The following is a 25,478-nucleotide window of genomic DNA, read 5'->3' as shown; positions in this document are numbered from 1 at the left end:
AATTCTTACAATAACCTCTGCAGAAGTGCCACAATTATAGTACTCTTACCACATGAAGAATAGCACCGCCACAATTTTTTTAATGTTATCGTGCACATTTTCTCCAACCCTCATGTTGTTTAGCTCTTGCTTTGGTCAATAAGGAAAAGAAGAACATACCATAAAAGCAGCAGCTTGCTCAAGAGAAAATAGGTAAAAGGAAAGGGTACGGAGTCTAGGTCAGCTGAAATTCTATTAATATAGAACATTTTTAAGACATAAATGAATAATTATGGAAGTTTTCAGCCTATAGAAATTAGCATCACTAGTTATCAACTCCTAATAAAGGAAATTAAGTAGTTTTGTTTCATTAGGAACTTTACAATTCAGTGAAAGATCTTACACAATTAATTTAAAAACTGATAACTAGAGAGAGGGCTATAAAAATTACAGTATTAGTGACATATATATATTTAATTTTATGTCCTGTTTTTAAACTCACTGTCAACACACAACCATCCAGGTATACTAAACTAAAGATCAGATCAAGGTTACTGTAGATATATTTGGCATCTATCAGCTTTCCACTACGTAACAGAAAGTGTGTGTAACATCTGTTATTACTTCTGAATTTTTCTTTCTTCATATGTAAAAGGCACATCATTATTCGAAGCATAATTTGAAGAAATTACCACTGAAACAGAGAATCCCAAAGGGTTAATCTTTCAGAATAGAGGTATTAGAGAACGCAGAGCAATAAAAAAGCACCACCTGGAGGTCACCAGGAATATACTATGCAGAACACACTGAACAAGCACCGATTTACGACAGAATGTGCCTTCAGCTACCGTATAGATGATAATCATCTCTCCACTCTTCACTTCCATTTTTTCCCCCTCTTACCCAATTCTCCTCCTCTCACGTGCTCCATGCTGCTCATGTTCAATTTCACAAACAACATTATTCAGCAGAATTATTTTAAGCATGTCTTATAATAAACACTTAAGTTATGCTCTGAAGCAAAACTTCACTGTTTCTACAATCTAATTTTTTCTTTTGTACTTTGCATTCTAGAGCAAAATACAGAATACTAGAGAAAAACAGTTAGAATCTCCTTACTCTTTATATATCACATACATAAATGTCATTTCGATAACATCCCTAGCATAGGTTAATGTTTTCATTTGTGATTAAGCAGTAACTTGGTATGAGAAGTTTAAAGAGTTTATTTTTTTTTCAAAAGGATCGAGCATTTGTCCTTTGAAATGGTAGTTATTTCAAGTCATTATATCATTTAGACTTCAAGCCACTTCAATATTTAGGCCACAATGGCTAAAAGTGTAATTATATTGTTTATTTAAAACAAAAACCAAAAGAACAACACTTGTGTGCAGTACAAAACTTACAGCTCCTGAATTATCCCAAGAAAAAGTTAATAAGCACTCACTAGGAAAAATGGGAGAATTATATGAAATTTTACTATTAGCTTAAGTAGGGCTCTAATTTCAAGCAATATTTGAAATAAGGACTGTTTGCAGCATCCAAAATGCATCGAAAACTGAAAGTTTGCTCACCTTTGGAGGCTTCAGACTTTTCCTCTTCTGTTTTTTAGACCGTAATAACCGTTCCCTTTCCTAGAAGGAAAGAGAAAAATTTGGTATGGGTTTCTTTTAAAATATGTATTTAGATATGTCTAGCACAAAGAAATATCATTCAGGTTTTCTTAAAGCCTACGGTAAACCTAACTCAAAGACAATGTCTTTATCCTTTTGAATAACGCCGCGTTGGTATAACATCACGCTATTGCAGCTTTACCCTTTCAGCAAACAAACTTTCAGCCATATAACTTTACACACTTGATGGGAAGTTGGCAAAAAAAGGCTTTGTTAAATACTGGGAACAAATTTCTGACAGTTTTTTTTGTTTGTTTTTTTGTTTGTTTTTTTTGTTGGTGGTGGCTGTTTTGGTTGTTTTTTGGTTTTTTTTTTGTTTGTTTGGTTGGTTTGGTTTTTTTTTTTTGACTCTTTTACCAAGAAGCTCACTATGGAAATAGAATTTATGTTCTCACTCCAATGTTGAACCATTCTGAAGCAGGTCAGGAGCCAAAAATGAGTCTGGCCTTAGCTATTACAAGTCATTATATTAGGCATACTCTGATATACAACCACGCATACGCAAATAGTGTTACACATGACTTATCCTTGTAGGGCAGAAGTCTCAAATCCAAAGGCACTCTCACTTAGTCTCTGTCAACTTAGTGTCTTTTTTTCTACCGTGACCTTGGAACAAGATCATAATTAACTACATCATAATATGAGAAGTTTGTAACTGGAAAAATGCAGGGTTTAGGAACATTCAAGCTCAAAAATACTGCTTTGAATTCCAAAGGAGAAGAGGAGAAAGAAGGTAAAAAATGCAAAGGAGAGGACAAGCAAAAAACTGACACAGGAAGCAGGTGATCTGTCTCCTTGCCTTTTTCCCGATTCTTTCCTTAGCTCTGCATCTTTCTTTGAAACATCTCTGGTTTTGAAAGAATGACAGCAGTTCCAAGTGCTTCTCTAGCAGTTATTGCTCACTGCATTGTATTATTCTATTCAGAATTATTTGCTTTATATTCAGGTCAGTAACTGGACAAATAGGAAGCTCCCAGTGGAAATCACAATAAAAATATTTATCTTTATCAGTACTTTGTTCCAGGAATAAAGTTTTGGAAAATAAAAAATAATTCGGAAAAGCACAATAAATTATATAGCACCTTTAACACGTGTTTTTCAGAATAAGGAAAAGTAATGACCGCCAAGGGAGAACAGAACAGGTATTTCAAGCTGCAGAATAAGTAATATATTAAGCTCAAGCTGAAAACAAAGTTGAATTTTAGATAGTGTTGAAGAATAAAGCTCCCTCCTCAGATACCTGTTAAAGCACAACTCTCTGCTTTAACCTGGGTCTCCTACATCCCAAGCAGGTGTCCAAACAGCTGGAGAAACTGGCTAGTCCTCTCACTCTGTCTTTCCTTTCCTTTCCTGGGCTGTCACTTCAGCGCAGAATAAACAAACATTTTGAAAATCCCCCACTCCTCCAGTTTCTAAACATGTTTGTAATACAACTACTTAATTTACTGTCTTAATAATACATCAAGCTAACAGAAAAATAATAATGCCAATTAAAAATAAAACACCACTATTTGCTGAATCATTAGCATCTTTTGCAGTCATCCGAGTTTATCGTGACAGCTTTCCTTTTAAGCACTGACCAGAAAAACACTGTTTATATGGCCTCAACAGCATCAGAGATACCCTACAAACAACAATATTAATCAGTTGAGACAACCCTATTGCTTAAGACTATCATTCTTATTTCTGTGTACCATATTGGTCTCAGCTGGAGGTAAGCTGATGACTTTTGTATTAATAAGGTTCGTGACATGTGGGTCATTCTTGATAATTATGATACATTTGTATGCTGTAGAGGTGTGGTTTGAGCCAGAAAAGACAGCCGAAAAGCACAATGGAAGTACAGAGTTCCACTGCATTCATATTGAAGGTGAAGCATCAATTAGTTTGTACTGCCAAACAAAGCAGCATCCTAGTTAACAATTTAACTTAGTTCTGACAGTGAAAAAGTGTCTGTAAATAGGAAACACAGCAAAAATGAAACCATATTTTTAAATATTTATTTATTTGACTTTCACACTAAACACAAGTAAATACTAGTTCAAAGTCAGGATACAATATATTTCCCCAGATTACTGGCTGAGACAGTAAAAAGAGAGTCCTTTCATACCCACTGTACACTGAAATATAAGTGAGGTTATATCTGCCATATACTGAGAACTCAATATCATGTCATAGTCCCTGCCTCTGCAGCTGTATTTGGAAGGTAAAGCAGCATTGCTCTGCAAGTAGACCCTACATCGTGGTGGCTGAGCAACATCCTACTGCTTGTAACACTGTGACACTGGAGAATGCACGCAGAACTCAATCTTGGGCACTGATTACAGAGAGAGATCCAGGGTCAAAATCTCAAAGGAACTGCCAAGAATACAGACAATGTTCCAGACAGAGCAATAACACATCTTGTTGTTTTGTCTTTTGGGATCTTCTATTTTTATTTTCAACATTGTATCCAATTGTTTAATTTTTTATTTAGACAGAATGATCTTAAATTCGCTTTATCGTTTTGTAGCAGTCAGTAGTGCCCTTTCAGATGCTCTAGAATAGTCTGCCTGAGTTCCAGGTGCTGCTCCAGAAAGGCAGGGGTCTCTCAGAGATGACACCTCATTTCTGCCAGCACCAGAAGAGTTTATAATACATTGCATTAAATAGCACCAGACAACTTAACACAACTCAAAAGAGTCCTGATCAAACAGTGCAAACATGTGTAAGCATCATCTTAAGTGGTCTTCACAGCCAGAGGGCAGCAGCTGTGCAATTCTAATCTTAAACTGTGCCGCTACCTTTATTTGGATGAATCATGCATATTTCTCTCCATTTGTTATAAAGACAGCTAGTGTGGCCAGCTCATTTAGAGATGCTTAGTTAGGTGAAATGGATGCCATCCTGCGTGTTACTTTCTTTTAGGAGAACTTCTAGTTCAGGGGAGTGGTTGGGTTTACATCCAGCACGTTTCAGTCATTAAGTTTTGAAACGTGTCCTTTCCTCCAAGTTCCTCAGTTGTGGATAGCCAATTTTGTAAGTTAGGTGGATGGACTGATGCACTTCTTTTCACAAGCAGCTCATAATAAGTAAATATTTTATAATACAGAGATTCACACACGTTTCAAAGAAATTAGTTCACTACCTGGGAAATAACAAGAACCCTTCCATGCCAAAGAACTACTTCTGTATCGCTACAACAAGTAGAGTTAAAATATTGCTCTCAAATCCTTAGCTTGCCTACAGATGCGTGTGCATGCACGTGTGTATACCAGTCATAAGCATTACCACTGTGAGATCATCAATAACATGCTGCTGTTCTTTGACTTGCAGTCTAAGGAACTCGATTTCTTGTTCCTCCCGTGTGCTGCTGAGATCATTCAAAGATGTGTGCCTCTTCAGTGCTGGTTGTGCAGATAACTTCTCTTTCTACAAAAAAATTAAAATAAAATTGCAAAAAAACCCAAGTAAAGAACATTTTGAAGTGTCTGGCTGGAATGACAGGAAAATTCTCACATGTGATGTAGTAATCAAGAATTCTTTGGACTCATCTATGTATCTACACCATAAGGCCTCTTTCAGCAACAACAACAAAAAAACAATTACACATTCTGTGTGCCTCAGTCTTAATATCTCACATAAGATACTTTAAAACAGAATGAAAGAACATAATCTGGGACAAAATTAGATCACTGAGTTCACTTGTCTGCTATCATAGCAGAGCTCAAATTTAGTTCTGACTTCTAATCATAAAAGCAGCATTTATTAAAGCTGATTTTTAGTCATACACTTTTATAGCCTCCAAACACATTTTGTCTATCTGTGATCCCTTCCCTTAATCAGCGTGAATTGATACAACACAAAGCACATGCCACTCTCAATTTAGAGTATGAATATTCAGTTGCATCGCCTGAATTTAAGACTCTGAAATGTCTGTATTAGAGTAAAACCCTCACAAGCATTTTCACCTCAAAAGTAACTATGCGCAATGTATTCTTATAACATGATGACAGAGACGATTACTTACCAATTCCACATTTTCTCTTGATAGATTTTTTATTTTCTCTTCCATTCTCTGGATACATTGCAACATATCATCATTTTTTTTGCTCATCCTCTTATTTTTTTCTACCAAAGGCTTCAGCTGACTTTCTGTCTCCCTAGAACGTTTCAGCTGTAAATAGCAAAGGAAAAAAGTTAGCTGTGCTTTAGTTTATACTTGTATGAAAGAAGAAATATGTGTGTTTTGACTTGCCTACTTCCTTCATTCAGAAAATTCAGTTCTTTTTTTAAGTGGCATCTGATAGAGACTACTGCTGAACTAAGAACTACAGGAGTCCAAGCAAACAAGAAACAGCACTTTTGTAGTCTACAAAAACATTAGATCTTATCACTGGATTTTGCTCTTGGAAAACACTTATGATGATCCATAGAAGGTATTTGTTGAAAAACTCATTGTTTATAAGCTGCTTCTGAGCAACTAGGTCTCTAGGGTAGTCATTTTCACCATCCCTTAGTAGGAGTAAATTCTTCCTACTCTACTTTAAAAACCCTATACCTAATGTGTAATTAGAGCAATGAGAAAGTCAGCCAGAGGGCACAGATTCAATCTCAGCATTCTGCTGACATTTTCAAGCTGCTCAATTTTGTTCCTGTGGTTTTATGATGTTAGACAATTATGTGAAGCAAATTACTGCCTTTTCTTGCATTTCTGTGTATTCAATATTTCACTCTTTTTGTTTCATTAATCTTTGAGCTGTTTTATTTGTAAAAAGAAAAATATCTATTTTTTTCCAATCAAAAGATTTTTCAATCTACTGAATTTTAACTGGAAATGGGGAAAAGGTAATCTTTCTCCTGAGACAATTTCACTGAGTATCTGGTTTTCTGTTTTGTTCTCAGGATAAAATTCTTTTTCAGCATGCTTAATCATACCAGTTTACTGATATTATTGGGTTTATGTAATATTGTCTCAAAATACGAGAAAACCTTCTCCATATCTTTTCCCAAATATATTTCTTATGCCTCTAGGTCAAGCATCAAGAAGAGTGTTTGACTGAGTCATAGACGCCCTCCATCTAGAGGGACACTGAACGATAGATGTTGCAGTACTTCAGCATTCTTCAAGGATGTTTTGAATTACTTATGTCCACAGAAAGGATTAGGAGGCTGCATTATCTTGTCTTCATATAACGCAATCTTGAAAAAAGGCAAGATGTTCTTGAGATAGAGCAAAGAAAAGCAACTGTAGCAGTAAAAATGGGGAAAAAAAAAAAAGCCAAAACAACAAACACTCAGCACCTAGACAGAGCAGGAAAAATGGAAAACTGTACCCAGGCTAAAACGTGTGTTCTTCTTACCCCAGGAAACATAAATTGTTAATGAGGAATCAATTTTGTCATATGAAAGGGCAGTCTAGACTATAGAGCTATTTAAAGAGGAAAAGTTTAAAGAAAAAGACATGATTGTGTTCTCAAATCATCCAATTTTAGTCTAGCGTTCAATTAGCTTCACAAATCTAGATTCAGGCAAGATGTTGGACAACAAAACTTCCAAAATTAGCCCTTCCAATAATCACTGAGATGTAACTAATTTAAATCCTTTTATCGTAAAGCAAAGCCTTCATATCTCAACATGAAGAGCTAAGCCTGACAACACAAGGAGGAAGATGTCAATGCTTCACTTATCCATAGGACTGACATGTGGCAAGAGCGCCCTTCCCATACATCATAGCATTATTTTAGAATCGGATACTTAGGTTGCATGAGGGAAAATTTCCACCCGGTTAGAATGAAAAAAATATTTCCTACTGCCACTAGAAATAGGGCATTATCAGAGGACGTGTAAAATTCTTATTGTTAAACTCACCTCCCATTGCAGTCAATGGGAGTTTTACTGTTAACCTCAATTCAAGCAATCAAGTAGCAATGCAGGCTAATAGAATTCATTCTTAAAATTCTTGTCATATCCTTTCTTTTCTAAGTTACTACCACTCTCCTAGTCTAATTTCACCTACTTAAGAGATTTCCCTTGAGAAATGGCAGATTTTTCATCTCTACCACAAGAAAGCTTTTTTAACTCCTAGCTAGCATAAGCACATCACAAAACCAATGTCAGATTTCAAAAAGATGAGTACAGCAATTTAAGTGCATAGATTATGCATGTTTTACACAACAACATTACACACTGCCACAGGCAAGCTACCAGTCAATTTGATTAAGATAACCCCTAAATAAATTTATAAAGTTTTTTTTTTTTTTTCTGGAACAAGAGAGATTCCATCCACGTCTTTTATGGTCACAAAGTAAACTGTAGAAATCTCTGTTATATTTAGATACAATAGATTGAGGCCAACCAGGACTAATTTGTAAATTATTTATAACACTGACTTTCCACCATTAAATCTTTTACCATAAAGATGCCCTCCCAGTCACCATCTGTGTTATTACTAATTAATTTACCAGTTCATTTCTTTCATCTGCTAAGAGAGTATTTCTGTCTTCCAGCTTCCTTATTACAGCATTCAGTTCAGCGATTTTTAACTGAAATCTCCGCACATCTCGTTCATCCAAATGCTGCTCCTTCACATCAAAGACATACAGATATATAAAATTACATTTTAAAAAATATTTTACTATCCATACATTTAATATCATGGTTTAGCAAGTGGGTTGTGTAAATTTAAAATAGACTCTTTACACTAATTTCTGGAAAACTTATTTTAATTAACTGAAAAACTGAACAATGACATCCTGTGGAAATGTTATGTGATATATTACATGAAAAAGTGTCTACTTGTGAACTGTATGTAAAGGTTTAACTTTTTTTAAAAAAGCTACATAAATAATATTTCTCCTATCGCTGGTTACTTCTGACTAGATTTCTATACTATCAGCTAGAAGTAAAAAAATGTAGTGCACAGGACACATTAAAATCACAGGGCACTGTTTTTGAAAAGTATTTTAACCAATGGCAACTAGATACTATAATTCCTGAAGTTATGAAATAAATAGCTAAGAAGATAATGGGGTTCACAATGTAAATTCTAAAAGTTCTGTGTCCACATGTTTTCAATTCTTTGAAATTCAAGAGATCCAAGCAGTTTCTAAATCACCAGTGAAACAGCGCAGTGCAGTGTAGGACCATTTACCATGAATGAGTCCTTCTAGTGTTTTAAAAGTAAGCACAAAACCAACGTGAACACCCAGGCAGCAGTCATCCTGTGTTGAATATTTGAAGAAAACACAATTTTCTTACCAGGCTTCCCATCAGTTCGGTGATGTCCCCCACTCCCGCAGGAAGCTCTCTCTTCGGACTACTGTGGTATCGTTCTGCCTCCTTCACTTGGAAAAGCTGTTCATCCAAAGCTTCTTTCTGAAGGAGCAGTTTCTGTGCATGGCCTGCCTGGACACCGAGGTCTTTCTCCAGAGCCAGAATCACTCTGTCTTTGCCTTTTATCTCATCCATCTGGAAAGAAATCAAGCAAGAAGGAAGTTTCTGTAACATCTCCAAGTCTTCACTGCATGCATATCCACAAACTTGCAAAAACAAAGTTCTGTTTCTCTCAGAATTGCACCAGCAGCCAACCTGGTGGTTGCTAAAAAGAAGATACATCTCTTCTGAAGCCTTTTCCCCTCCCCTTAAAAAAGTTTCAGCCTTCACTTGATCACGAGTTTTCTCAGTGCAGTCTCAACTCAAAAGGCAAACAGAAGTAGATACAAACATACGCTGAAACAGAATACATAGCCACTGAAATCATGCACTTCATCTGAGGATACTCACTTCTATAAGCAGAAGAAAAAACTCCCTTTGCTACGCTTCAGAGAAGAAACGCAGGGCTCGTACAAGATAAAACAAACACACCCTTTAAAACTCACCTGGGCTTTGTTTTAACGCTTGAGCCATAGACATTTGCCCCATGTTGACTCCCTCTTTATCAGTGAAAATCACACGTGGTGAATCTCTTCACAGACGTTTAAAAATTAGTAGCATATACACGTACGCACATTTAAACTTAAAATCTTAATCATACCCCTGTATTTTCTGTGCCCTTGCTATAAGATTCAAACGAGGACTAGTCTTTGCATAGAAGGAAAAAAAGCAAATGCACACAGAGCATTAAAATAAAGGGCAGGAAGAAACAGTTCTTAAACACCATCTATGGTTACCGAACTGTGTTGTTCATACATCTCGATACCAAATAAAGCATACTGCTAGCAGTGATCTATTGCAGCTCTCACAGGATTTGTCCCTCACAGCATCAGTGTTAAATTCACTTTGTCACTTCCTCTAGCGTTTGGAATAGTACCAATCTGCAGCAGTTACTATAGAAACAGATTTCTTAACAAGAATGTTAACCATTAACAATATATTTATTGGAACTGTACTGTATTGCCTTCAGCTTACTAAATTGTTTTCTTGGTCAACACAAACCAAAATAATTTTAGAAATGAGACTAGTCTTATTCGAAAAAATAAAATAAAATCATGAACTTGTCAAATCATACATTTGTTGTTTGTTATAGCCCTACATCCATAGAAGTCCTTTATTTCAAGTTACACAAAAAAAAGAAAAAAGGAAACATTAGAAGCAACTTATAGTTAAGTCTGAGTGATGTACAGGATTAACACAATCAGATTACATGATCAGATACAATTTGCTTCTTCGGGGTTCTTGCCTTACTCCTTTCACGGTCTACAAAGCATGTGAAATTAGTTTGGCTACAGAACCTGAATGGCAGGAGATGGCCTGGCTGAAGCAAGTCCAGTCATGGTCGAAGATGACAAGGTCAGATTTGAAGTGAATAAGCTGGTCTATGCTACTTTTAAGTCGCATCTGGAACCGACGGAGATTGGTTCTGATGGAGATTTCTTTCCCGATCTGAGAAGGTCACTGGGTCTCAATTCCTCATCCAGTAAATAGGTATAATACTTCCCAGTACATTAATTCAGATTTGTGAGACTTTCAAGTATGCCACAAAGGACTTGCAGGAAAAGAATGCGTTTTTTATTACTGGAAGAATTTGCAACATGCAGGGTTTCAGAGGGACTGTGCAGTGAACAGCAATGACAAAAATTAAGCAGCTGCCTCATTCACTGAATGTTATCTGTCATGAACACTGATCTATCAGGGACCCCTTGGGAGGAAAAAATGTCATGTAACTAAATACTGTGGAGAAAGTTTCACTTTCAATTACACAGGTGTTCACACTAAACATCTATGTAATCGAGATAGAAATTTGGCTGTGCAAGGCATACATTTAACAAGGAAGAACCAAGGTTATGTAGGCAGCATTGATTCTAGTTACCCAATTAGTAAAACATTTCATACTTTCCGTATTCTCACAACTTAAATGGTAAATGGAATGACATAGGTGTTTAAGCTGGAAGAAAAAAGAAAGCAACAATCTCAGTACGGACTGCCACTTGCTGAACTGCAGCGGAACAGATTGTTTGAAACAGATGTGACCAGTGAAATCATGCCCATGCCATCCTTCACACACGCTTCCGTAGATGAAAGCACGCAAGCTCACACACGTTAGAAAGAAAAGCCATGGAAGAGCACAGCTTTGGGGTGGGGGTTAGGGGAAAGCGGGAAAGAAGGCAGAATTCCCCTCTGCTCCTCCTCCTACTGTTTTTTTCTACCATAAAATCTACATGTGGTGAAGCTTTCAGAAAAAAAAAAAATCAACACCCCATGTTTCAGTCAAATAGAAAAATCTTCGAGACACTGATAATAATCGAAAATAGCAACATAATAGCAATGGCTGCACAACCTTTTTTATTTTGAGCTTATATTTTAAGTTACAGGTACGCACTAGAGAATCTTTTACTCATGTAAACATGCACACACACTAACACACAGAGCATTGCAGTAGCGATTACTTTTTTATAAGCACAAACTAGCAGAAAGAAGAATTTCTAAGCAACTAACTTATTACAAACTGGTAAAGACGAACAGAACTGAAGCAGTAACACCTCTACCTTAAATTCTGTTTCAGAAGCCTGGGGCACAATACAGTTCTCCTTTCTTCAAGGGGACAGTTATGCCTTTGATTTCCCCAATGTAACTGCATCAACCCAGTCAAGGTTTCAATTTTCTTAAGTTTACCCTGACGCCTGACCCAAAGATTTACCATCTTTCTTCAGACTTGCACACTACAGAGCAAACTTGTTCTTCTGCCCTGTCTGCTTTCTTCACAGAGAGTACAAATTATGCCAGAGACGGGGAGAAAAAGGAAGAGAAATATTTTACAGGGATGCAACATCCTTCAGTTGCACGTAGGAGAGATGGTAGGTCAAGGGGCAGGCAAGCAAAAAAAGAGGAGGTACAAGACTAGGAAAAGGAGAAATACGGTTTAGGTTTAAACCGAACATAAGCTGACAGCCAGAGAAGAAAAGTCAACACTTCCCAAAAGATCTCAGCTTAGCTTAGTTTTGTATGTTCTAATAGTTGTAAAAGCTCACACAAAGTCTCCATGCTAGTTCTGTACCACTGGCGAACAACTCTCTTGAATTCTTGCTACATTTGGTTACACAAAGAAAAAAAGTTGGCAGCATAAAGGAAAACAGCCTTATGTAATTAGACCATGTATTATGGTCTTTATTTTAGTGTGGAGAGGAGTATCTTCCATTAGGTAAACGAAAATCAAAATGGATTAATCTGGGTTCCCTGCTGCTTGCTATTTTGATCAAGTATATGTTGTGGAAGCAACACCGTCTAGGAATCCACATGGTCTAAAAGAGAAGGAGTATTTTTTTATTAGACCAAGTGACACGTGTGGAAAGAAACATGCCTTCAGGTACAGAAGCCTTTCAGCAGATTAAGAAGCTGTATGCTTAAAAACTTGTCAACTTTTCCACCTATGCAAGTTTGCTTTTCCCATAAATGTTTTGGCCTCTCTCTTTATATATATGATATGTATACGTATATGTGTATATAGATACATACCCAAACTTTCACAGTGTACATATACATATATATATGTACACATGCATATACACACTCATATTTTGAGATATTTTCCAATTGTCATTTATGACTACTGTAGACAAACTGAACATCATTGGCTTTTATGATATTAAGTGAAATAACAATTAGTGGTCCTCTCATGACCTCTCAAGTTTAAAGACTTAACCCTGTATTCCATTACTACAATGTTCATTCACCAAACAGAATCCAGGATTTGATACTTTACCATGCATAGCATTCCTTTCTTTTCATGCTTTTTAATGTCTATTTTACATCACTAGGGACCTATCCCCAAACTATTCATCGCTTACATACATAAAATAGTTGTCATCTTTAATTCTGTTCCCTCCCAGGTGCAATTTGATTACATCTAAAGCCTCTTTTTGCCTATCAGCTCTAAAATCCATACACACTGGTAGACTTTTCCCCAAGATCTTGCATCATGCCTTAGTCATTGCAACATTCTCCTTTCTGACCTTAAATACAGTCCTGTCCACTCACCATCCAATGTCAATGCTGGTGTTAATGATGCTCTCATCTCTGGATTCTCTAAACTGTTTTTCTTTTTACCGCATTAAACAACAACAATCACTCTCACTGTCAAAGATATTCACAGCCTAACTGGAGTCCCTTCATCCCTTATCTAATATCAGGGTGCTATGTCCCCTCCCCAATATCAGTTTGTCATATATGCAGTCATGCACTTTTATGTCTTCTCCTTCTCCCATGCCACTGTTCCTACTTGAAGCAACACCATAAATATCCATTTAGTTACCTGACTGACCTTCCTCAAATTCTTCTTATATCTCTCTTTTTCCATGACATCTCTAAAATACAAAAGGAAACGATGAAAAAATTCTAAATACCTAACAGAAATTACACTGCTGAGATTGCAGTCTATTGTCTGGTCATCAGACAGGACACCTAAACTAACAAATCCCTGAGAGCCCAAGACATAGGAAGCACATTATAGAAATGCAGGAATTCATTGGAAGAGATGCAGGTACGTCAAAGCCAGCATTGAGCTGAAGCCAATAAACCTGGATGGATCAATTCTCACCTGATGATTCATGACCGGATTCTGAGCAAGTAGATGTCTTTCCACTGTGCTCCCCAACCCCTTGTGGTCCAAGGAGCATGGTGCAGGACCTGCCACAACAGGTGCCTGTAAGAGGTTCCTGCATCTGTGGCACAATGCAGCTGGGACAAGCAACATGTGGCAAGTGAAATCCGACTGCACTAATCTCCTACCACCGCTTTCGTGTATTCCTCCCTGTACTACTACTCATTTGAGACGTCTCACTAAGATACAAAGGGTAGAGTCCATCTTTTCTTCCAACATATTTAGCCTAATGAGATCCCAATCCATGCATTGGGCTCAAAGGTATTATGTTAAATTAAATATATTATCCCAGAAATTGCTTCCAAGTGGCTGCTTTGGTTTCAAACTTGTTCTCAGTTTAAAAACAAATTTTCCCACTTTTGTGGCTACGCAATGTAACATGGTCACACGAACTCTTTTACATTCTGTTTTGCATGGATTTTAAAGCATTTTAGAATAGCCACATATTTCTTTATGCAATTAAGCATGATGCAATTCAGTCAAAAAGTCTGTGATAGGAAGGTAGTGGAGCAACATGAGGTTAGGACACATTTTCAGTTACATCCTTTGAGAAGAAAAGTAGCAAAAATACCATCTGAAAGAGGATTTTAAAGAAAATAAGATCATCCACAAGCAGCTGCAGAGGGAAATTACTGAGAAATCACCTTGGATAGCACAAGTAACTCCAGAGCTCTTGGTTAAAATGACAGCTTTCTAAAATATCATTTCTTAATGAAATGCTGTCCAATGTTAGGTGCCGAATATAGCAATTACCTGCGTTACATCAGTGAAGAGCTAGCATTTATAGCCTGTGTCAAGATTGCACACTTTCCTAAGAACAGGTATCTAACCACCTCCTAACAGCTAAGAGAAATGAGCATTTTAATAATATTTATCAAACACGAAGGAGAACCAAGCCAGCCCCTGGAAAAAGTATCCCCCTGCCAATTATCCCACACTTCAATAGCAACAGTGAAAGAAAGTCAGAGACCTTTGGGGGAACTTTAGCCTCTCACAAAGTTGAAAGAGAAATTCCCAGGGAATTAAAAGCTAGATCTATCAAGGCAGTGACATACTCAGTTTTCAAAGTGGAAAAAGCCAGCTGCTGCATTGCCAAGTGTAAGACCTTCATCTTTACCCATCCTTACCAAAGTTATCTCCCGGCCAACTGCAGAATAAAATTCTCCAGTGCCCTTCTCCAGAAGGCTTTTAATTAATCTTTATACTAAATGCTTGACACTGAAAATAGGGATATTTTGACAGAAGGACTTTAAGTTATTAGGAAAGACAAAAAGGAGATGCTACTCAGATAAACAGTTAAAGATAGAACTAAATGGAATTACCACCTTTTAGATTTATAAAGGGACATTAAGACCTAACACAATATCCCAAACTGAAAGCCCACCTGGAGGGAGGAATTGAAGTATTCCTGCATTATGCATAGCATTCTCTACACTAGACATGGTCACCTATTTAAATAAGTGTTTGCTATTTATTTAGGACCCTTAGGGGAAGAGGGACAAAAGATGCCAGCCATCCAGTGGAAAAGTAAGCAACAAACACAGGTAGATGGAACTTATTGTTAATTTCATGTGTAATTTTTCTAAACAAACAGTCAATATTTTCTTCCAATAGCTCTTCCTAAGTATTTTTTAAGTTACTGGTGAGGCATATAGATATAAAAGTCAGATTTGTGACCTACGTACCATAATGGAGTCCTTAGAAAATACTAAGAATAAAACCAAAACGCTCATCCTGCACTACAAAAAGCTTTCGTTAGATCTGCTTGATTCAGGAAAACACAGGCCCCAGTGGAACGCTGCCCCGTTAGCTCCCGAGAGGACAAGCATAAATCTTCACAGGATGGAAGGCAAAGTATTATTTGCAGTCCTAAAATGCTGGAGGTGGTGGAAGGGTCTTCGCAGGAGATTAGCTGAGCCTCGGAATGCAGCTGAAACACGCGTCTCCAACAGATGGCAAAATCCAGGGAAGCAGTCTACAATTTGGTATCAGCAGCTGTGTGTGCAATACACGCGGGTTTAAGTGGCTGATAAGAAGCATGCTACAGCAGGCTCTACCCAACCATGCATGACTGCACACACTTGGATGATTCAAAAACTCAGCTTTCCAGGCTCAAAAGTCAAGATTTCAATCAGGAAACAAAGCTCATATACCTGTGCCACTGCACAAGGGAAGTGAGACAAGCCAGGCTCCATCCTTCTTCTCAAGGCAGCAGCGTGCCCCTGCCAACAGCCAACTGTCCCTCTGCACCAGAATTTCCAGAGAAAAAAGGTCTGCATTATCCCCACTGCTGAATGTAACCTAAAGATACGAACAAATTTCACTGCCTTAAAACGGCAAAATCCTAGTTATGGGAATGCAGGAGAAAGTGGATGTTATTAGAAAATAGTTGCCACCACTCCAAAGGATGTAATTTGGGGTTTTGGTGGAGTGTTAAACTTTTGGTCCTACTATTTTTCATGTTTTACTGAAAAATAATTGCTGATTCTCTCAGACGGCAAAAGCTTTTTATTTGGTCATCTACATTTTACCCCTTAAAATTTGAAGACAATAACAAATTTCAACAACTTTATCATCTGCCCAGATAAAGAAATGGAACGCGCCATCCTCAAATTTGTGGATAATACCAAATTTAGGGAAGCTGTTACTACACTAGAGGAAAGGAACACCATTCAGAGGGACTTTGACATGTTTGAGAAATAGGCCAAAAAAAACCCTTAAAGTTCGCCTAAGACAGATATAATGTCCTGCCCCTGGGAGGATTTCAATTCCTACAACAGAAAAGGCTGGATGCCAGTTGAAGTTGGCAGTTCTGAGAGGAAGAAGAAAAAAAAGACAAAAGAAAGGAAAAAGAAAAAACTTGGGTGTCCTGAAGGGCAAGTTGGATATGGGTCAGTGGTGACAGCTTGCAACGATTGAAGTTAACTTGATATTGGGCCAAATCAGGAGGAGTGTAGCCAGAAGGATAGAGAAGTGATTTAGCCTTTTATTAAGCACTTGTGAAACCACACCAGGAGCAGCGCAGCCACCTTTGGGCCCCCAGCACAAAAAAAAAAAAAAAAAAAAAAAAAAAAAGATATTGACAAACTGGCACAGGTGCCATAAACCGGAGGGAGGCCAGTAAGACCACTACAGGGCTGCAGGATACAGCATTCAAGGAATGGGTGAGGGAGCCCAGCTTGCTCAGCCAGCCAAAGAGAGGATCGCAGGACGCATTACAACTGCGGATAACCCTTAAACTATCTAAAAGGGGATGAACAAGGCAGATAATTCTCAGAGACGCTCAGCAAAAGGACAAGGGTAATAATCAAAGGTTACAGAAAGAAAAAGAAGACCAGCATGACCTGGACAGGCTGGAGAGCTGGGCAGAGAAGAACCTAATGAGGTTCAACAAAAGCAAGTGCAAAGTCCTGCACCTGGGGAGGAAGAATGCAAAGCACCAGTATAGGTTAGGGGCGGACCTGCTGGGAAGTAGCTCTGAGGAGAAGGATCTGGGGGTCCTAGTAGACAGTAAATTATCCATGACCCAGCAATGTGGTCTTGTTGCCAAAAAGGCCAATGGAATCCTGGGCTGCATAGGGAAGAGTCTGGCCAGTAGGTCGAGGGAGGTCATTCTCACCCTCTACTCTGCACTGGTGAGGCCACAACTGGAATACTGTGTCCAGTTTTGGGCTCCCCAGTTCAAGAGGGACAGGAAACTGCTGGAACGAGTCCAGCGAAGGGCAACTAAGATGATTAAGGGCTTGGAGCATCTCCCTTATGAGGAAAGGCTGAGAGAGCTGGGATGCTTTAGCTTGGAAAAGAGAAGGTTGAGGGGAGACCTTATTATGGCGTACAAGTACAAGTTCCGTTCAAATACACGGAAAAACTTCTTTACGGTGATGGTGACAGAGCACTGGCACAGGCTGCCCAGGGAGGTTGTGGAGTCCCCTTCCCTGGAGATTTTCAAGACCCGCCTGGATGCAGTCCTGAGTAATGTGCTCTAGGCAATCGTGCTTTGGCAGGGGAGTTGGACTGGATGATCTCTAGAAGTCCCTTCCAACTCTGAAAACTCCGTGATTCCATGAAGAAAGAAATTTCACAGTGAGTAGACACTGGGGCAGGTTGCCCAGACACTGTGGATCTCTGTCTTCAGAGATTTTCCAGTCGGACTGGAGGAGGCCCACAGCAACCTGATCCAACTTGCAAGGCAGCCCTGCTTCAAGCCAGACGTTGGACCAGGTGACCTCAAGAAGACCCTCACCGTCTAAATTCATCTGTGATTGTATGATACTGCACTTCTCATACGGAATGCCAATGCTAAGTAATGGGCTAAGGACTTCTAGGCAGACAAGCACATTACAAGCTGTGCAAGGTTAGAAAATACTAACTTGCGGAAGGACTTGAGGTGAAATTTGGTTTTGACCTGAACTGAAACAATCTCATTCTTAATTTTGAAAAGATGTCACTTCAGTCCTTCAGAAGTCTTCACTTAAATCATGAGATACGGTGTTATACACAGGCACAAAACTGAAATAATAATAAAATCACTATTTAAAATGGTACATAAACTTATTCCAGCAGAGGGTTTTTCTGTTCCTTGAACAGAAGTTTAAGTGAAATTGCCTTGATTTTTACCTTTAAAAACTGCTTAATCTATTAGTTTGAATTACATTCTTCTGGGTACTGCGTTACATACGTTTGGGAAACACTAAACAGAAAAGGATTCCACATTGGAAGGAATCTTGAATTCATGCAACTAGATAATTTGGACTACGGACACAAACAGTGCATCTATCTTCATAAATCATGGCTGAGAGGAATCTCTGAAAAAAATCGCTCCTCAAAACAATTTCTTTTCTTTTTGATTCTATTGACACCAAAAGGAATATTTCCTTGCAATTATCAATCTGCAGTAACGTCACATTACTCTTATTTGAGAATACAGTTGAAATAAGCAAATTTAATACGTCTGGTATACTGCTTGCCCTGTTAATCATGGATCTGACTGTGCACCTAATAAGAATCTTTTACATTTTGTGGTTAAGAAGGTTGGGACCATTTAACATTAAAATTAAAAGTCTTTCAATTCATTTCAATCCAAGCCATTTAGGAAGACCGTAGGTGCAAAGACAAGGTTGAATGGTGTTTGTCTGCAAAACAGGTGAAAGTTTTGATGCTAAAGATATTTCCAATAGAAGAAACAATATTTACTAAAACCCTGCACCACAAAATACAGGTCAAAAGTGTCATCTGTTTATTCTAAACTTTAAATATTATGTTTATATTAATAGCATCTGACAAAATAAAAATAAATTTCCCTTCTTATTCAAGAAATACTATAAATAAACCAGCGATGACATAATTCAATATGCTTTTAATGGCTGGTTTTTTGCATATATGTTCCAAGGCAAGCTCTGTAAAATGTCCATTGTTCTCATCTCTGCAAAAAGAGCATCTAGAGAACCGTCCCTTGCTTAAAAAGAGCGTCCAGGTATTCCCAGGAATGAATGTAAACTCTAACTACTACAGTATACTTAATATTCATGCCCTCCTTCACAGCTGTGCTGATAACAGAATAAGGTTGGTCTGTTCCCAAAACTCACCAAGAATTTGAACATCCTATTTCAGCAATTTTGGGCAAAAGAGAGAAACTTTACTTACCACTGAAAACTACCTTGAAACTTGATTTTAAAACCAAATAAGCCAGTTAAATGACAAGCTTAATTGGGGCCCAGGAAAATTGGCTGAAATATACTGTTATTGTGTGTACTTTTTAATATTTAGAGTAAAACATTGAATGCCCTCGTAGTATAGTCTTGCTCTTTAAGCTACCTCATAAACATAACTTCATAAACTCAACTTCTCCTCACCATTCATCAAATCTGTATTAAATCTATCTTGTACCAGCCCAGACATCAGTAGAAAACCAGACATACAGCTTGCAAGGATGCCATTAAAACAGAGGTTGGTTGCTGCAGAGTTATTTAGGTGTGTACATGCTTGCCTATGCAGCCCTCAGCTGGATGTATGTATACTTCAGAGCTGTTTAATCTGAAGCTCCATGAACGAAGTACAATTACGATTTTGTATATTCTTTTTCTGGAAAAAAATGATCCATAAAACCAGGCTTTAACATCTTTTCCTTCATGCAGATTATTTTTCAGTTTGCTATTTCCGATTTTGATTTTCTTTTTTTCTTTTTTTTTTTTCTGGTTTTTAATGTTATTTCTGTTTTTAAGTATCTGAATCTGTGTCAGCAATTTTCATGCTATATTGACAGAATGATACAACTGTTCAGACTCAACCACTCAGAAAATATTGGCTGAAAAAACTAAGTAATAGCTGTTCTTGCTTTCTTATTTTATATTCCAAGTTGTCTCTTTACTTTTTAGACACCTGTTTCATTGGTCTCTCCAGTTTGTTACTAGCTATTTTTACTTCCAGTTTCTTAGCTGACCGTAGATTGTGTCGATGCATATGCACAGCAAGAATATATTTTCTTTTGGGGTGGGATGGGGGTGGGGGATGAGGAGACAAGCCCATGTTAACAAGCATTCCTTAAATTAATGAAAACATTTATATCACCGTTATATTAAGTCAATTACAGGAACTGTCAAATTCCAATATAATTTCATACTGCACAGGGAAAAAGGGTTATATTTTTTGCCAAATAGCTATTCTACTTCCCCTTATTAGGCACTAGGATCTTCCCCATTCAGTCTTGTTTGTTTTGAGGCTTATTGAGTATTTTTCATGTCTCAATTCAAAACTGAAGACAATCTCAAAATTGATTAATGATATTTCTCAAATACTGACATTTGTACTAGCATGGCTGTTTATGAACATAACGTAATTGTATCCATATGTTCATAGACAATAGATTTTCTTTTTTCCTTTCTCACTACTTTCTTTTTTGACAGGAAGACAAAAAAATGCAAAATTTTACTCAAATTAGTCATGGGTATTAAAATCAATGGTAAAAATATTGCCCTTTTTTTAGCTGCAACATCTATACAAAATACATCTGAAAAACTAATCTGTGATCTAAAATGCAAAATAAATCATCCAAGTCTGACAAGACAATCAGACACGGAATCCTGAATTACTCTATCTGAATTTGAACTATATTACGGTCAGCCCATTTAGGCTGTTAATACGAAAGATGCTGATTTCTTAATACTGCCATAAAACACAGCGCATACAAAAAAGCACATTAACTGAGGCTCAGTTACAGAACTGTGCTAATATTAATAACGCTGCCTGCCACATCCTTGTCATTTCATCCCACAAGGGTAGGAACTAAACCAACCAAGTACCCCAAATCCGCAGCTGATACGGTTAATCTGAAATTGAAGGCAAGCATCCCCTGCACTAATTAAAATGAGAGGGAGAGGGGGAAGGGAAATATACACTGATGATCTGATTCTGCAATCCCACTCCCAGAGGAAGAGAGCAGCATCTAAGAATTCTGCCATACTTTGTACCCTGGTCCATATTTAAAGAGTGCCCTATACAATAACAACTGCCTAAATTGCTATGAATTCCTGGACAAAACACTTCTCTTCCATTAAAAAATCCCATACAATTCAATGAAAAAAAAATAAATAATCAAAATTCATTCTCTGAAAAGAGCTGAGGCACTACAAGGCAACACCAGGCTCCTGATATTTTTTTCCCCTGTACTTCTGAGGCAGAGCTGGGGAGAGATATGAACGTTTCCAGTGAAAGCCCACGGGACCAACAGCAGGCTTCCTCTGGGGCTGGGAGTGGGTAACAGGAGTCATCTGCACGCTCTCCAAATACCTTTTTGGACGTACAGAGCAACGGAGGCCCAGTAACGCTCCAATTATAACTCTGAATGAATTCTCCATCTCACAGCAGGCTGAAAGCTTCCACTCTTGAAAGAGAGAAGTGGTTCCTTTACAATAACACCCAAACACACAGCGTAGGTGTGTTTACTGGGGCAATTTGGGATGACAGAATTTGGGGTGCTTCACCATTTCTTGGGTTTGAGAAGGTTAAATTCAATTGGAAAAATGTTCTCTAGAAAAAACACCGGCCACAACACAGCAACCTTCTCTCCTTTTTAACACTTTTTAAAATTACCTGTATAATTTATACTCGGGATTTTAAAATTCTACATTTATAATATGGAACAAAATATGAAAGAAACTATGCTTACAGAAACCTCACATTGTCAGTCTTTGCAGTGGTCTTTTAATTAAATCAAGGAAATGATACCCCTGAGACTTGATCACCCTCCAACTTATTTAAAGCATAAGGATTAACTGCATTAAAAGCATTCATTGTCTCAGACAGAAAATAACCACCATTAAACAGATATAACACATTTTTAGCTTGCCCTCACCAGCATTTTTCCTGAGAAATACAAGAAATAAGAGGGCATACCTGTGTAACCACAAGCTGGTAAAACATTTTTCTTAAAAAAAAGCCCTGAGGTTTCATTCCACTTAAAGTCTGTGCTTTGATATATGATAAATACTATTCTTATTATAATTTTAGATTTGCATAGCTGTTGTACTGCTAGTTTAGACAGATTAACAGACACATACGTACACATGGAAAATATCATGGTACCAAAGAGAAGTGTCATTTGATGATGAACTCTGTAAATGTACTACTGTGAACAGCGCATCTTAGATTCTTTACATTTCACAAACTTGCATAATTTGAAATATTTGGGGCACCCGCTGTTGGGAAATATTGCCTGTTTTTCAATTTTATACAAACAGCGTAGTCTGCCATCTGGGCTGAAGTCCCAGGGTTTATGAAGCGTGAAAAAAGCCTGCTGTCCTAGGCCCTAACTTTTCAGCTGCAATAGAAAAAACACAGAAATTATAAAAAAATAAAAAGTGCAACAGAGCTTAAAATCGAATGACCTGGATAATGACGCAGAAGAAGCAAATACAATATCTGGGTTGAGCACAATTGGTTCCTCTGGTATAAATATAAAAGCTCTCTGAAAAGTTAATTTTGCCATCTCACAAAGGTGTTCTTGCATTGCCAAATGAGCAACGCCTGACTTTTGATCAACAGGAATTCGTAAGGAAATATAGTTGAGCAAGTGGGAAAGGGAAAGTCTATTTCTTTGATCTGTTGAGAAAATTCATCCTGGAAAGTCTTGGTTCACTCAGATTCTATTTGGAGGGACATAAGCTTTGGATTGGGTTGGGCTAAACACGGAGACAAGGTTCACCTGTGCTGTAAGGAGGACAAAGTAGCAGAAACAGTGGCCTGCTGTAGCCACCAGCACTAATGAAAGATATCACTGAAAAACAGTAGTTTGGTATTTGTGGGCGCATACAGCAATATACTAATACTTGATATAAATTGAAATAATCACGTGTTCCTTAATGAACTTACCAGCCTGCGGATCTCTCTCTCACATTCCCGCTTTATTCTGTTAATCTCATCCTGATGGGACTGATAAGACGTGCGCAGGTCAGCCGCCTTCATTTTATCCGCCTGCATAATGTTGTTCAAAGCTTCTTCAAGCTGCTTTTTGCCAGATTTCAGCTCCAAGATCTCCTGTTGCAACTTCATCCGTTCACCGTCGAATGCCTTGCGAGCCTCCTCCTTCGCTTCGCTCAGCAGCGCCGTCTTCACTTTGTCAGCCGCCCCGTCCCGCAGGACATTGACTGTTGACTGCAAACGCTGAATTTCTCCATCTTTAATTTTCACCATTCTCGCTACCTCCTGCTCGTGCTGCCGGATCAGTAGCTCCCTGACACTCTGAAGTTCCTTCATTTTCTCCTCGTGGAGTTTGGCTTTCAGTTCAGAAACATAGGCAGTGTGCTTGTGCTGCTCCTGCTCCCTTTCTTGCTTCACCTCTTGGATTTTCTCTCTCAATTTACCCACCTGGAACATCGATATAAATATTGATTAACCAGTGTTAATCACACTTGTAAAAGTCACGAAGGGAGCTTTTTCTTAAACATTATTAAAACCTCATCCTGGATATTCAAAAGCAGTAAAAACCAGTAAACAACTAGAGAACCAGGGGTAGAAAAAGGCCATTGCTGTGCAGGAATTTGGTATGGGGATGTGCTATTGGCAACAAGTTCTCACAGCTTTAGGGAATAAAAGAAAACCAACCAGTATCCAATCTAGTTCTCTCCTTATCTCCTCCACCAACCACCCCAGACTACTCTCATCCATAACTGTGCTCTACAAACAGATGGAAAACAAATCAAACAGAGAGAAAAGAGTTTGTGTTTATGTTGGGAAGGAAATGTTAGAAAACTTTCTAGTATTTGAAGGACCGCACTTCATGGATGCTTACAGTGACTTCACACACCTTCAATTAAATTATTCCCACAACACCCTTCTGTAGCTAAGCAGCACTATCACTGTTTTGCAGATGGGTTGCTCAGACAGGCATAGACTGATTTCCCTAATTTACGCACATACTGTCTTTGGGATTTGAGTCCCAAACTACTACACCCAAATCCACTACTTGACCTAAGGTACTTCCTGATAATCAGATGAGAAAGCATCTTGCTTTCAAGAAACAGAGAGATGAGATCCTATCAACAAAGAGGCGTTCTTATCATCAGGAACGTGGGGAATAAAAAGTAAATTAAAAGGCAGAGGGGAGAAAAAAAAAAAAGATACATTGATTTTGGATTTCTTAATTTCTTAGCTACTTTAATGGAAAAGTCCTTATTAGATAAGCCAAAAGAATCGGTCTTCTGAAAAATCAAGTCTACTCAAGGGGCTTCAGACAGGACATCCCAAAAACTGAGGTTATTCACAGTCCCCAAACACTTCAGAAAATATAGGCCAGTGACTCTAAGGGTTGTGAGGGAGCAGGGGAAAGGTCTTATACCCTATTATAGTAATACCCACTGTGATGAAACTTCATTATAGAATGATGCTCAGCAGGCTGCATGGAAAGCAATGCTTTTTCCAAGTGGAATTAGACATTAATTTATAAGAATGAGGAAAAAAAAAAAAAGAAAGAAAAAAGTAGAAAGGCTTGCTTCTCTATTATAGCATACCAGAAAAGCTATAATGTATTTCATCAAGTGTAATATCAGTATCGTCTTTCTACTATCCCTACCGCAGTGACTGCCAAAATACAGGCTCTACGCATGTACTTCTCATCTGAAGCAAAGTCATAGGCAGACATTTCAAAGACTTGTGTTTTAACCTTGAGTGGCAATACAATCATACACATCAAACAGTGCTTTGTGGCAAAAAGGACGCTACTGAGCGGCAGGATGTTAGTCACTGTCACAATATTCCTGGACTACCTGCGTCTGTGCTGTACAAAGCTGGGATCTGCAGTCATACAATGCATTTAATTTATGCTAAACTAAGACAGAATTGCAACTTGCCACAGATTAGTGGCTAATATTCAGACTATAATTTACTATGAAGGTATAATTAAAACAAATTATTTTTTGCATGGTTCTGGATTCTACAGTCAAAACAAAAAGTAAAGGGTTAATTAATGCACTAATACTGCAATATAAATGCAGTAATACTAGTTAAGCCCAGAAACCTTCATTATTTTGCTTGTTGAAAGGAAGTTGGCTCTAAACAGGCAAAATGGGACATCTTAATTCAAAAGCTTCAGATATAGCTCATCCAAGGAATCCAAGATTACTACTTAATTTAAGCGTGACCATAAAATGAGACTGACATTACTGATCAAATCCACAGCACTGACAGTAGGATTTCCAGAGGCTGAACTTCACCTGAAGTCTTCAGACAGCAGGGACAGCAGACTTTCCCTGTGCAGA

General features: G+C 37.9%; 1 protein-coding gene across 1 annotated transcript in view; it reads right to left on the bottom strand.

Moving 5' to 3' along the window:
• JAKMIP1 (janus kinase and microtubule interacting protein 1) overlaps positions 1 to 25,478 on the bottom strand; it is a gene marked incomplete at its 3' end in the record, with an annotated part of 93,779 nt that overhangs the window by 54,748 nt on the left and 13,553 nt on the right. Inside the window, exons 3-8 of the mRNA XM_082482215.1 lie at positions 23,095 to 23,589; positions 8,892 to 9,101; positions 8,096 to 8,215; positions 5,662 to 5,808; positions 4,923 to 5,063; positions 1,554 to 1,613 (exon numbers count right to left, since the gene is read on the bottom strand). Of these exons, the coding sequence (XP_082338341.1) occupies positions 1,554 to 1,613; positions 4,923 to 5,063; positions 5,662 to 5,808; positions 8,096 to 8,215; positions 8,892 to 9,101; positions 23,095 to 23,589 (1,173 nt within the window). The remainder of the gene's footprint in view (positions 1 to 1,553; positions 1,614 to 4,922; positions 5,064 to 5,661; positions 5,809 to 8,095; positions 8,216 to 8,891; positions 9,102 to 23,094; positions 23,590 to 25,478) is intronic.

Source organism: Vanellus vanellus, assembly GCF_965231255.1.
Source record: "Vanellus vanellus genome assembly, chromosome: 4".
NCBI classification, from domain to species: domain Eukaryota; kingdom Metazoa; phylum Chordata; class Aves; order Charadriiformes; family Charadriidae; genus Vanellus; species Vanellus vanellus.
Note: the sequence above shows the minus strand (reverse complement) of the source record. Positions and strands in the feature narration are given on the sequence as shown.